This window comes from Lutjanus erythropterus, chromosome 20 (genome assembly GCF_056507025.1).
Source record: "Lutjanus erythropterus isolate fLutEry1 chromosome 20, fLutEry1.hap2, whole genome shotgun sequence".
NCBI lineage: Eukaryota > Metazoa > Chordata > Actinopteri > Lutjaniformes > Lutjanidae > Lutjanus > Lutjanus erythropterus.
This window is the reverse complement of record NC_139336.1, coordinates 26,132,957-26,147,070: the sequence shown is the minus strand read 5'-3', so window position 1 is coordinate 26,147,070 and position 14,114 is coordinate 26,132,957. Positions and strand designations below refer to the sequence as shown.

The following is a 14,114-nucleotide window of genomic DNA, read 5'->3' as shown; positions in this document are numbered from 1 at the left end:
TCTGATTCCAGCTTCTTGAATGTGAATATGTTCTGGTTTCTTTACTCCTCTATGATAGTAAATTGAATATTGTTTGGTCATTTTTCATATCTCACCTTTATTTTCTTCATGTTTTGTATGGGCCAAAAAAAAAAACAGTCAATTAAAAGACAATAACTGACAAAGGAAATAAGTGTCATTTGCAGCCATTTTAATTTGTCTGTTTTAGGGCTGCAGTGATTATTTTCATAGTCAACTGAATAATCAATTAGTTGGTTGGTCAATAAAATGTCAGAAAATGGGGGAAAATGTTGATCATTTGCCTGGGTCCAGACCTTTGAACTGACAAAGTGCAAAACGATGTTCATGTCTTCTGACATTAAGTTTACTGAGGAGGAAAGAAACCAGATAATATGCAGATTTAAGAAGCTGGAATCTTTTTTTTTTTTTCTTTCAGAGGGACTCAAACTTAATCAAACTGATTAGTCGATCAAAGCATTTGGCGATTAATTTAATAGTTGACAACTAGTGCTGGACCAATATTATCAGTCTGATATTGGCCTGTTACAGCTGTATTAGTCTGTATTAGTATCAGACTGCATGTTGTCCGATATCCACCTATGTGAAACCTTTTTTTAAAATGGAACTTGATGCAGATTGTTCTTACTTTTTACCTTTAAAGGCCGCATAGTTTAATATATACATATATTTTGTTGTGTATTTTCTTATTTGTAATTATCTAATCATTTAAAATATTCTGTACTGTTACTGTTTCAGTTCCCTGATATAATTTAGGAAAATAATGTTTATTATTACACTGTAAAATATCCTGCCAATAACAGAATGTTTTTCACCCCCTAATACCAGTATCAGCATCAGGCCCAAAACTCCAGTATCAGTCAGCCCCTTCTAACAAGTAATCAAGTAATCGTTGCAGCTCTTTTCTATTTTGTGTTTATTTTTGAGTGGTAACCTCCCTGATTTATTTTTTCACCTTTATTTCTAGACATCCCCAGTGAGAGCAAAATGCCTGCCGAATGATGAAGTGTGCCAGAGCGAGGAACTGACAGGAGAAGGCCTTCATTGTTGCAGACCATCTGTTCAGATCAACCCTCCTCCTCCCTCCCTGCGAGCCTCCACCCTGCAGTCATGCAGATCAATCCAGTCCTTGTGGAGTCCTCCGTAGTTCTGGCGGTGGTGCTGTGCGTCCACATGGCGGTGTGGAACCAGCACTCCTGGTGCAGCATCGCCCTCTTCATCCAGGCGTTCTACGTCCAGCACAAATGGGACCGCCTGCTCAGGTCGGGGGGCGCCGTGTTCCAGTTCCGTCCTGCAGCGAACAGCGGCATCGTCCCGGCCTCCATGGTGATGCCTCTGCTGGGCCTGGCGCTGAGAGAAAAGTGCTCCGCCTCAGGGAATGTCTACTTTGAGCGCTTCTCCATGGTGATCACCATCACAGGCATGATGCTGGCTCTGTTTCTCTCCCTGATCGCTCTGGGCATCACGAGACCCGTCCCCACCAACACTTGCGTGATTGCAGGCATGGCGGGCAGCGCAATTCTCTACACGACAAAACAGACGCTGACCGTGTCTGAGGTCATTGAGGTCTTAGAGGTGCTGCTGATCTTCGTTTATCTCAGCCTGATTGTGCTCTACCTGCTGCCACGCTGCTTCACACCCGGAGAAGCGCTCCTCATCGTCGGTGGAATCAGCTTCATTGTCAACCAGCTCATCAAGCGCTCACTGAACCTGGCGGAGGTCAAAGGTGATCCAGTGAACTATTTCCTGCCCGTCGTAGTGGTGGGCTCGCTCCTGCTGGGTGTTTTCTTCGCCCTGCTCTTCTGTTTCATGGAGTCTGAGACCTGGGTGTCATCGCTTTTCTTTCACATGATGACCGCCGTTCTGGGTCTGGGCATCCTCATGCCCTGGCTCTCGCTCTTCATCGGCCGCCACCCTCTCATGTGGCTGCTGGACTTCGTCACGTTTAACGACAGAAGACTCTGTCTGCTCGGGTACTGGGTGTTTCTGGCCATCGTGGCCACGTGTGTTGTGTTGCACCAGAACTACCAGCGCCAGTCGGGGTCCAAGAAGCACCAGGCCTCGACTGTTGTCAGGAAGTACTTCCATCTGATTGTAGTGGCCACGTATGTTCCAGGGCTGATATACGACCGTCAGCTGCTCCACGTGGCGTCTGTGGGCTGCTTGGCGGTGTTCTTGTTCCTGGAGTACGTGCGTTACTTTCGGATCAGGCCGCTGGGTCAGCTGCTCAGGCAGGTGCTCACCTTGTTCCTGGATGAGCGGGACTCTGGGCCTCTTATTCTCACCCACATCTACCTGCTGCTGGGCATGTCCCTGCCAATATGGCTGTTCCCAGGGCCTTGCGCCCCTAAGGGGATACTCCCCGGTGCAGGCGGCCTCGTGCCCTACGCAGGTGTGCTGGCTGTGGGCGTCGGAGACACTGTGGCGTCCGTGTTCGGCAGCACCATGGGGGAGATCCGCTGGCCCGGCACTAAGAAAACCATGGAGGGGACGGCAACATCTGTGTTCGCACAGATCATCGCCATCGCCATGTTTCTCATCTTCGATGGGAGCATCAATCTGAACTCCACCTACTCATGGATTGTCGGCTCCGTCACTCTGGTGGCCATGTTGGAAGCCTACACCTCCCAAATAGACAACCTCCTACTCCCACTCTACCTCTTCATCCTGCTGTTGCTTTGACTTAACAGACGGCACAAACAAAAATAGATCGCTCCCGCCAGCCTCAGCTCTTTCTGAGGGGAAGAAAGGATGTTGGATTTGGGGGGGAAAGCGTAAAAATAGGATAGAAGTAATAAAAGTCCCTTTAGGAATCAGTGGATTTCATCAAGAAGGGGAGGTCTTTTTCACTAGCACAAGAAAGCTTAACCAAGCTGGGTAACTGTGGCAGCAGACATGATGTTAGCATGACATCAGAGTCTGCTGCCTTCAGATCACAAGTCATTTCAGTGTCAGTTGTTTTGAGATATGAGACGATCACTTCAGAATAAGTTTCAAAGAAATACGAGTTAGAAATATTCTTTGAGCTGTGTCTGTAGTGACGACGGTGGTGTTTGGTTTCTTTTGCGTGTCACCGAGGACACCATCAACTCCTGAATTATGCAACAGGAGATAGTTTAGCAAAGTGGAAAAATGTCCTTTAAACACTTAAGAGTTCTGGACTGCTGCTAAATGGCACATTTTGATCATCACTGAGAAGGTTTTCCTATCTGGATACATGCCTTTGTATTGCCTTTGAAGAACATTATTTAAAGTTAGCTTATTGATATCTATCTCTGTCTTTTTCTTAATCAGTGTTTTTTGTTATTAGATTATTTTGCCTCCCCGATGGCAATATGAAGTACTTAACTGCTGAAAATATTTGCCTTAAGAAGTCTATTTTCTATCACATATTACCTACTGTTGTAGATGCTGTAGATGAAAGCATGGCAGCCCCTCTCGACTCTTCTTTATAAGGGCTGGTTTTTACTTTAATATGGCAAAAACTCACTATGCTCCTGCATGACACTAATGTGAAACTCGGTACTGTAACATGTACACAGGTATCCTACAGTATATTTTTGTTTGGTAATATTTCTGAGGTTCGGTGGGACCCCGTAAACGTAAACTTAATATATACATTTCCTTGTGATACTGAGCCTACAAACCCTCTCTGTAGATATGATTTGGGCCAAAATAGCTCCTTTCTTTTCAGCAAATTTTGTTGCAGCAATCTGTCCATATCGTTTGCTTTGTAGAAATATCCTCAAAGGTAATCAGGTCTCATCTCATCATTCTTGGATGAGGATGGTACATTTTATAAACTTGTTTTCAGCATGAATCAATTAATGTTTTGTTTGTGTTCATCTGTAAAAGTTCTTTGGTGTTTTTTTTTTTTTTTTATGTTGTAAAAATTTATTAGCATGATCCTCCTTGTATGTTGTTTTCTTCATGATCTTTACATTTTTAAAAAAATGTATAATTGCATGTTGAGTGCACCGGAGAAGAAAGATGACGTTGATATGCCTCCTATTTTAGTCCATTTGTTTAATACTCGCTTGACGAATGAGAAGCAGGACTCGTGTGACTGACTGAATGATTGCACCCTGACATGAACATTTATGAGATAGTTTGGATTATTTGAAGTGGGGTTGCATGCGGTACTTATCTATGGTCAGTGTATTATCTACAGTAGACGTCAGCTGACACACTCCCAGTTTAGAGAAGCAGCAGGAGTGCTGCTGTGGGAAGCTAAGCAGCAGCAAAACATATTTTAGCAACCTAAAAAAGGTCCACCTGAAAAACTATGTATTAATTTTAGTGCATGCTATATTGAGAATATTGTCACTGCTTTATCTTGCCATCACTCAGCCTTTTCTGATGGGAAACTGGAATTATTTAAGCCAAATATCATTTTCACCAAACCAACCAACCAGACTCCACTGTCAAAAATAGTCATTTTACTTTGTAGAACACAGGAGTTGCTTGCTTGCCTTGATTAATTAGTTTGTTTAGTTATTATGTGAGTCTTATTTTAAAGAGTTAGTTCAGGTTCACCAAAGTTACACAATGACATAAACAAACTAACAAACTGAGGCAGTGATAGACCAGCAACTGCTGTGTTCTGTAAGGTAAAATCACTGTTTTTGTCAATGGAGTCTGGTGGCTTTTTATTAGTTGGGCTCACACTGACTGTAGGTAATAAACTCACGATGGATAAGTACCTCATACAGCCCCACTTTAAATAACTGGAACTATCCCTTTAACCGTTTGTTTCTCAGTTTGAATTTGAAATGAACATAAAAGGTTTGGATGTTGTGTTTAGTAATTCATACACAAATTCTGTTGTTTTTTAAGTTACGTCTTAAAATGAACATACTTGAAAATAGAAACTGTTGTCTGTGCAAAATGGAATCCACCATCTTGTTTCGACACAAGTAAAAAAAAAATACCTGAACAATAATAATAATAATGATAATAATAATAACGCTGGTTGGTGACAATGTTGATGAGGAGTTGCTGAATAAAAATATATCTAAATATCAGTTGTGTCATTGAATGTTGCATGGAAAGTTGGTCAAAAAGTTTAAAAATGTTTATTCAAATTAATTTTCCAGTCTAGTAAAAATTCTCATTTAAAAACATTCATTAAAAATGTGAGTTAGTCGCCATTAATCCAGTATGGACTTGACTGTTGAAGTAATTCTGCATTAAACTACATACAAGTCTACATGTGGCTCCGATAATTGGAGGATACAGAACAATTGAGCAATGACAAATCATTAAAACAGTCCATACATGTTGGTTCATCTTCAAGGAAGAAAGGATGTTGTGTCTTTTCTTTAACTGCAGCACCAGAAAGCCAAAAGCATCCTTCATTTGATGTAGAGAGGCGGGAACGGGAGTTCTTCAGTGGGCTGCAACCTTTATAGACCAAAGAGATAAAAACATAATCATAAGCAATTAAACGCAACCATGATCAGAAGCTGCCAGAGCTGTGCTTGACGTGGTATGACCAGTAGCTTATGGTGGCTAATGTTAGCGGCCATATTGTGCACCTGTTTAACAGTATATGCCAAAAAAAACCAAACTCCATTTCTTTATATTCTTACATCAAAATCCAATCGTGTTTTCTTCCCATTAAACAAATTATGATGTTCTTACACAGGCTTGAACCAGCTGGTTTTAACCATGACATCCTCCCTTCAGTGAATCTTAAATAAACTTTTAGTAGTTTGGATTTGAACTAACCCTTTAGATCGCTCACCCTCGCTGGCTGAGGTGACACAGACCTATTCCAAAACCTATTGTACCTTTTAGACCATTTAGATGCCAAAATACCTCACCAGGTTTGGTGGAATAACCCTTTAACATCTCCAGGACTTCACTCATCCCTGTGTGTGTTGATTCTGACAACCACCTGCTTGAAACACCTGACTGATGTAAAAAATAGAAATAAAAGAAACACCACAAAGCCGCCCAACTAATAAACTCTCACCAGTTTTCAGGGCTCCAGCGGGTGTCATGGGACTCCATGATGTGGAAGGTGTAGACATGGCGAGAGTCTTCTGAGGTGTTCTCAGCACTGCGATGCACCACCTCCCCGTGGATCAGGACTACGCCACCTGAACACATGATGGTTGATGGATACTTTGGAAATATGCAACAGCTATACACTAACAAAAACATACTTAGAATATTCAATTTCTGTCATAATCTGACAATAAATCAGCCTAAATAGTACACACTGGACCTTTAAATGACTATAGACACTATGACAAAATTGGTTCAAACTCTTAATATGTGGCAAATGCCTGCATTTAAACATCACATCATCAGATATTTTTTTTTTATTCTAATCCTCAATCACCTGTTTGTACATTTAAATTTTAAGAAACAAGTGAATTACCTTTTTTAACAGGTGCAGCGATAAACTTATCATCATCATAGCTCTGCTCTCGACCCCTGAAGTCTGTCAGGGGAAAGGTGCCCGGTGCGGTACGCACCATACGCCGAGTAATACCACCTGGGAAAAGGTTTGGGATATAACATAAACAAGAAGTACAACAAATGATCTGACAAACCAAACCATACAGTATGATGGAGAAATGATATAGTGGCTGGATTATTATTATTTACACAGTTAGTTGCACCAACTAAGATTAATCTAAGATTGGTTCTTATCAGTGTTCAGGAAAATTAGCTTTAAAATAAATAATTCTAGATTTAAAATTAAGCAGAGGTATGTTGCACAATTAAAAATTAATCTCAGTTTGGTAAATCCAGATTTATTGATGTAAACCTAAACTAAATAGAGTTTAATCAAGATGGAGTGTTTGCTTACCCAAATTAAAATTGTTAAATAAATAATAAATGTGAGTGTTGTTCCTACCCAGCTAAAATTCAACAAAATGTTACCTTTTTTGCTGTCTAGCTAAAAAGTTAGGTCACATACTCGTGGCTCAGTAGAGAAAATCTAATACCTCCTTTGAGAAAAACTTGCTGGCCGAATTATCAGTGAAAGAAAGAAAAGATGCATCATAAAACTCAACTGCATCGAGTCTGTCCTTAACTTTCTTTGAGGAACTTAACGGTATGAAAAAGACAGGAAGTTTAAAGTTAATACTGGATTACATTTTAAATTGGAGTTTAAAGTTTTGGTGCATCAGTATTAAATTTAGTTTGGGTTTAGAGTAAAAAACTAAACTGAGGTTTAAAGAGAGGTTTAAATTTAATCTTTCTTCATTTTAAGCTAAGTTTGGTAGAACATAATTAGTTAAACCATGATTTAATCGGGTTTAAAAATGAATCCTTGTTGGTGCAGCCCAGTGTTTGTCACTGAGCGGAGCGACATCTTTAGAGGCAACAGTGAAAGGTTAGTTATACTGTGAGTTTACTTTTTTGTGACCCTGGGATGAACCACAGGCAGCCATTGTTAACAGTCGCATCTTCCAGGGCGATCCACAGCCCCATAACTCTGCCCAGGGGCTCCGTGTACAGAAACGTGGCGTCTTGATGCGGCGTCACTAAGAAACAGACAAAATACTGCTGCAAGGCCATTTCATAGGAAGAATGTTTGTCGCGTGAGTCTTTCATGTGGATTTTTGTATTTCTAAATCAACTTTCTCACCTTCTCCACCAATCCCTGGTTGCTGGAGGAGAGCACAAGAAAAATTATATCACTACTACCCATACAGCGTCAACTGACACCACAAGGCATTTCATAGATAGACTTTACCTTAAAAATGAACATGCTTTGCAGTATGACTGGATTTACAAGCCCCAACTTCTTTGCTATGCCCTGAGAGAACAACACATAACGTGAGTGCTGGTTATTCTGTGACTCAGCACATCCTGTCTGATTATTCAACAGCTGCCTCACCTGAACTCTGGGTGAATGTGTAACCTTTTTGTACAACGGTTCATAGGCATGCAGTGCTAAAAAACAAAGAATGGGATTAGTTATGGGCTTTTTTTAGTGCAGGACACTGGGCAAAAACTACGAGAAATCTTACCATGTCCGACTTTATTTAGTGACCGCTGTTTTGGTACGATGAATTCCCCTGCAAGACGAGAAATGCCTTACATGTCCAACTTTTGCATTGTATTTATGCCATATAAAAAAATAATGGTCTGGCTAGAGAGAATTTCACCTTTGTCGTCAAAAACTCCTTTCTCAAAGAAGAACCGGATCTTATCTCCACTGGTGATGAAATAGTCAGCATTTCCCTGCAAGTCAAAAGGTTAAAATCAGTCAGCTGATGCAGTGAGTGAATGATTGCATGACAGAGAAGAGATATTCTACTGTTAAATAATTTATGTTTAAATGCAACAAAAGCTCGATTCAGGGCAGTCAGATGGTTGTAGGGCTGCACCTAACGATTATTTTCATGATTAATCAGTTAGTCATCACAATTTCCCAGAGCCCGAAGTGACGTCTTCGAATTGCTTTTCTTCTCCAACAAACAGTCCAAAACCCAAAAAACGAAACAAAAAAAGAAAAGCAGCAAATCCTTACATCTAAGAAGGTGGAACCAGCAAATGCTTGAATATTTGCTTGAAAAAATTACGATTAAACTGAACACTGCGGCTGGAGTACAAGCCAACTTAACAGTCCAACTTAATAGTTACTCTGGTTGTACAATGTCACTATAGAATACTTGCCTTTTCTTTCCTCTGCCTTGAAAGTAAAGGAAAAATAAAGGAACAGCTCACATAACAAGAATGATAGGTTTGATCTAACTTGGTCAACTACAACAAGGCTTGAGAGTGTGCTGAATTAAAGTGTTACCCCCCACATTACACACACAGTCTCACACTAACAAAAAGCCAAACAAACAATGATCTTCTAAAATCATTTCTGCTGAGTGACAGGATGTGCTGCCGCAATTTACGGTATTTAAAAACCAGCCAAGCTCATGATAAACCAGCCCCAGTTCTGCTTTTCATCATTTAATTATTCCTAAAATGGAAATAAAACATTTGGTGTCTGAATTTTACTGTTTTTATCCGTCTTAAAATGTCCATTATTGAAGGAAAGAAGATAAACATCATTGCAACAGCAGATTCCAAAGTGCTGAACAGTAACGCACAAACCCACTGACACTGACTGGACTGTTGACATAAGAATTTGTGATTAGCCTGAAACGAGGGCCGCTGCAGGTCGAGGTGCACGCTGTCACTCAGTGGAGGGTTAATGTTTCTACAGACTACAGGAGCATGATCATGAAGGAGAGGCACGCTGAATTTCTACAGTTAATTCACCTAAGTGGGAACCTTACCTGCATCTTTAAGGCGCATTACGAAGGAAAGCATGTGAGAGAAATATAAGACTGTGAGTCACCGACACTGTTTAAGACTCATCTCACAGCGTGCTGCACGTTAGGTCACCTGCGTTTTGAGCTGCTCATCGTGATAGGTGGAGAAGGTGGTGCGGCAGTGCTCCGGGACGTCCATGTCGTCCACTATCTCCGTCATCCTCTGCCTCAGCTCGTCACACTCCTGGGGGGACAGCAGCCCGTCCAGAACCACGTACCCGTCCTCCATGTACTGTCAAGAGGGAGGAAAGTGTCAGAGTTATCACCGAGGAGTCGAGACACGTTTTCTCTCACTTATATTTACAGTTTTTCCACGCAAATGTCTCAAAGTTAAGTCAAATCTAGGGTCACACGTACAGCATTTTATGGAAGCAAGTGAGAAACAAGTGAGGATTATTTTCTCTCCTGTGTTTATGACTCAAGAACCACTGATAAAGGTTTTCTTAATTTATTTCCAGCTGTGAAACAAGTGAAAAAAAAGCTTGGTGAACAAAAAAAGCTTCTCAAGTATTTTTTTTCAAGTGGATTTAGCAAATATATTCTCCTTTTTTCACTCATACTGCCACTTGGAGCCAGGAGTGAGTGAACTTGAATATGTAATGAAATTAAATACGATCTACGCAAAGTAAATTAAATTGCAGCAGCCCAGAACAACGTGAGCGGCCAAAATATTTGGCAGCCACTCCTCAGCTTGCATCACACAACTCCACCAGGATCATTTTTGTAAGTAAAGATCATGTTGTGATTGCTGTATAATGTATATTAATCCACTTATTACATGGATACTTCCCTTAAATACCAATAATTAGACACAGAATATTAATTTTAAAATGATTTTATCGCTCCTCTAGAGTCTATCATACAGAAATACTGTAACTGACCAATCAGAATCAAGTATTTAAAAACGCTGTGTCATAATCACAGTTAACCTCATCTGGTCAGTGTTGTATAATTTATGAATATCCTTGTATGACCCACAATTTCCTCTCGCCTCTTCCTGTGATTGTGAGTTCTCAGACTGATAAAAGTATATCTGCAACACCACAGGATGTATTGGTGTAGGAGTGTAGCGTGAGGAGCAGACGCAGGAGGCACATGGCGAGATGCTGTGATGTTCAAAGGCTGCGATGAAAGAACAACCGTGTGTCTTAAGTCAAGGAAATGTCATAACAACGTAAAAGAAATGCCAAATGAGACTCTGTCCTGCGCATGAGAGTATAAATAACTGTCAGAGAGAGGCAGAGATCCTCTCTCAATCCATAATAAAACCCTGGAAGACTTGCTTGTTAGTCTTTATTAGACAATTAAATAAATCTCTGCAACACTGGCGAAGCCTCTTTTATCCCGGCAAAGTTTTTTTTCCCCCCAACTGTTTCACAGATGAAAGAAACAATTAAAAGAACTTAGAAAAAATATAGTGCAAAAACCTTTTTCTCCACCTGTTCTTAAGCCATAAACAGAGGAGAAACAATTAAGATCAGACTTTTTTTCCCCGTTGAATCGACACATTCTCAATGTAGAACATTTCTGTTAGATAGACTGGTGCAGCCATTTAAATATGAAGTTTTGGGTTTGAATATTTCACTCAGCGTTAATCATATACTTTCAATCTAGGACTGGCACAAGCTGATCTTTCCAATTTTACAGAAACATGCAAGTCATGCAATATGCCTACAGGGATGATTGTTTTCTCAAATTAAGGGTAAAATGTACAGAATTTTCACATTAAGTGTATTCTCAGCTGAATTACACAATTAAAGGGGAAGGTTTTTATGTCCTGCCTGTACAGACGACAGCTGCAACTTTTACTGCAACATGTATTTTCAAAACAGATTCATCTGCGTTGTCTTTAAATCAGGCATGTCCAAACTGTTCCATAAAGGGCCTAGTGGCTGCAGGTTTTCATTCCTACCAAGCCGGAGCACACCAGGCTCGACTCATTTAATCACCTGATTTCAGTCTTCAAACAGCTGATTAGTCGAATCAGGTGTGCTGTAAACTGGTTGGATCAAAAACCTGCAGCCACTCGGCCCTTTATGGAACAGTTTGGACATGCCTGATTTAAATGGTCAGAATTCAGTGAAAAATGACCATCAGAATTTGAAAAACCCAAAGTGCAACTATCATTTTTTTTTTTGTTTGTTCTTGTTTTAAATATTCAATTTGATATCACACGAAACTAAAAGAAAATGAAGCCAGTCCTGACTCGTGAGAAGCAGGAACAAGGAAGTATTTAGCATTTTTGCCTTCATTATTAAAATAGTTTGTGGTTAATTTGCTGCTTTCATTTCACACAAAGATGTCATTCATTTAGTAGAGGGATCTCTGAGTGCCGTCCTGATACACATTCTCAGTTTAATCACATAACTAACTGAACTCTGTTCCTCATTATTTTTTATTAGTTTTTACTTCTACTCCACCACATCTCAGACAGAAATATTGCACTTTTTACTCCAGTATATTCGTCTGCTAGCTTTAGTTACTAGTTACTTTACACATTAAAATTTTTTTTGCACACAAAACATATAAAATATCATGTTTTGTTATAAAAGACCTACCACTGTAATATTTACTATTAACTATATTAATAGTAAACTATATTAACTATTTCAAAAATCATTTCAGTCATTTTTCATACAGAAAGATTTACTGCTTTTCTTTATAATTTATCTTTAATTAGTTGTGAGTTTTGGACTATTGGCTGGCCAAACAAATATTGCAAAAGTGTTACTTTGGGCTCAAACAATCAATAGAATCGATTAGTCAAGACAATAATCAGCAGATTAATGAGCTCCGGTGCCACCAAATACAACAGTAAAACCTTGTTTTTACATGAATGCAGCAGTAATCTAATGATAGACAATAATATAAGTCACATGGGGCTTTTTTTTTTTTTTTTTTTTTTTTTGCTTTGAGTATTTTTAATACTAATAAGTACATTTTCCTAATTGTACTTACTTTTAAGTAATATTTTGCAATACAGTAAATGTACTTGCAACAGTTGTTTGCAGCGCACAGCCAGACTAAACAGGAATCTGGACGTACAGCTGCACTTGTGGGTGCAGCATGTTATGTAATGAGCCTGAAATGTGCCCAAACACTGTCACATATGAATGCAAGGAAAAAAAAAAATCTTGCAGAAATATGATTCAGTAGACGACACTGGGTCTCTAACAGTTATTAGGCATATTTGAATATAATGCAATTAACAAGTTTGGAAATGAGCAATCGCAATAAGAGTTAAAGTATAAAATGCAGGATATTAGTAAGCTACAGCGTTGCGTGTCTTTGTTTTTATTGTAATGTGAAACTCACCTTTTGCACATCCCGATCTGTCATAAAATCCATGTTGGTCTGATCGGAGACGCACAGGATCTTTGGACACGATGAGTATCATCCGGGTAACATCGAAGTCCAGCCTACAGCTTTCCGTCCATGTGACCTGTCGAGATCAATTAAAGTGATGGGATTTTGGACTTGGGACACGGAGGTCCACATGTATAAATATGGCGGTGACGTAGTAGCACAGGATGACCTCTAGATGTCGCTCATGTCGTTGATGTAACATGGGAATAAAGACAAAGGAGCTACAGCGCCGTCGTGTGGTTTACAACTTAATGTACTTGTTTACTAGAGTATTTCCATTTCATGTTCAGAGATGAACACTGTACTTTTTGCTCCAAATGTTGACAAACAAAACATGCAATGAGTTTTTATTATAAACATGATGCACTATTATAGTTAAAATACCATTTTTCTGCATTTTAAATACTTTTACTTGTGTCAGTGGGGCAGTGACTGCTATACAGACAAAAAAAGACTATGAGGAGACATAAATACCATAAGAGCCCAAAATAAAAACAGACACAAAAATTCCAGAAAGAGACAAAACTACCACAGAGACACCAGACTACGAGGAGACACAAAATCACCACAAAGAGACACAAAATGACTAAGAGGAGACACAAAAGCACCACGATGAGGCACAGAAGTACCACAAGACACAAAAAGTACCAAAAAGATACATATGATTATGAGGAGACATAAGAACCACACAGAGAGACAAAAGAACAACAGAGACATTAAGATCCACAAAAATACACAAAAGCACCACAAAGAGGGACAGAACTACCATAGAGACTGAACAACAAAGAGAAGACACAAAACTTAACATAACACAGCTATAAGGAGATATAAAAATACCACAAAGAGACATCAAGCTAAGAGGACACACAAAAGAACCACAAAGAGACACGAAAGTTCCATAAAGAGAGACACACGAATACAAGGAGACACACAAAAGCAGGACAAGACAGGAAAATGCTACAAAGAAACACAAAAAAGGACTACAAGGAGACACAAAAGAGCCATAAGACACAAAAATACCACAAAGAGACACAAAGGCAGCACCAGGGGACACAAAATGACTATGAAGACACAAAAGTACTGCAAAGATGCACAAAAAAGACAAAGGGACACAAAAAAAACAAAACAAAAACAGAAAAACCACAAAGACACCAAGAGGAGACAAAAATGCACCACAAAGGGACACAAAAGTATCACAAAAGTACCGAAACAAGATATGGGGAGACACAAAAATAGTCATAAAAGCACCACAGAGACACAAAACAGCTGCAAGGAGACATACAAATACCACAAAGAGACACCCAGCTACAAGGAGACACATAAGGGCCACAAAGAGTCACAAAAAACAACAGAGACAAAAAAGTTCCACAAAGAGACACACAAGTACCAAAACAAGACAAAAACTCACCACAGAGTGACAGTCATCAGTTACAC

At 39.7% G+C, this 14,114-nt stretch overlaps 2 protein-coding genes across 3 annotated transcripts; one reads left to right on the top strand and one right to left on the bottom strand.

Moving 5' to 3' along the window:
• The first annotated feature begins 826 nt into the window (after positions 1 to 826).
• On the top strand, positions 827 to 2,995 carry dolk (dolichol kinase). The gene has a single exon (XM_084746600.1). It carries the CDS (start codon positions 1,129 to 1,131, stop codon positions 2,698 to 2,700), a length of 1,572 nt encoding a protein of 523 aa, XP_084602726.1. The 5' UTR covers positions 827 to 1,128; the 3' UTR covers positions 2,701 to 2,995.
• Positions 2,996 to 5,250: 2,255 nt separating this feature from the next.
• phyhd1 (phytanoyl-CoA dioxygenase domain containing 1) lies at positions 5,251 to 12,789 on the bottom strand. Of its 2 annotated transcripts, XM_084746489.1 has the most exons (11): positions 12,630 to 12,789; positions 9,388 to 9,546; positions 8,151 to 8,226; positions 8,013 to 8,060; positions 7,880 to 7,935; positions 7,736 to 7,798; positions 7,628 to 7,649; positions 7,395 to 7,523; positions 6,407 to 6,523; positions 5,996 to 6,122; positions 5,251 to 5,421 (listed from the first exon to the last, which is right to left on the bottom strand). In XM_084746489.1, exons 1-11 carry the CDS (start codon positions 12,660 to 12,662, stop codon positions 5,373 to 5,375), a joined length of 879 nt encoding a protein of 292 aa, XP_084602615.1. In that variant the 5' UTR covers positions 12,663 to 12,789; the 3' UTR covers positions 5,251 to 5,372. The 2 variants fall into 2 exon arrangements, with proteins under 2 accessions (XP_084602615.1, XP_084602616.1); XM_084746490.1 differs by lacking the exon at positions 7,736 to 7,798.
• Between the last annotated feature and the right edge of the window lie 1,325 nt (positions 12,790 to 14,114).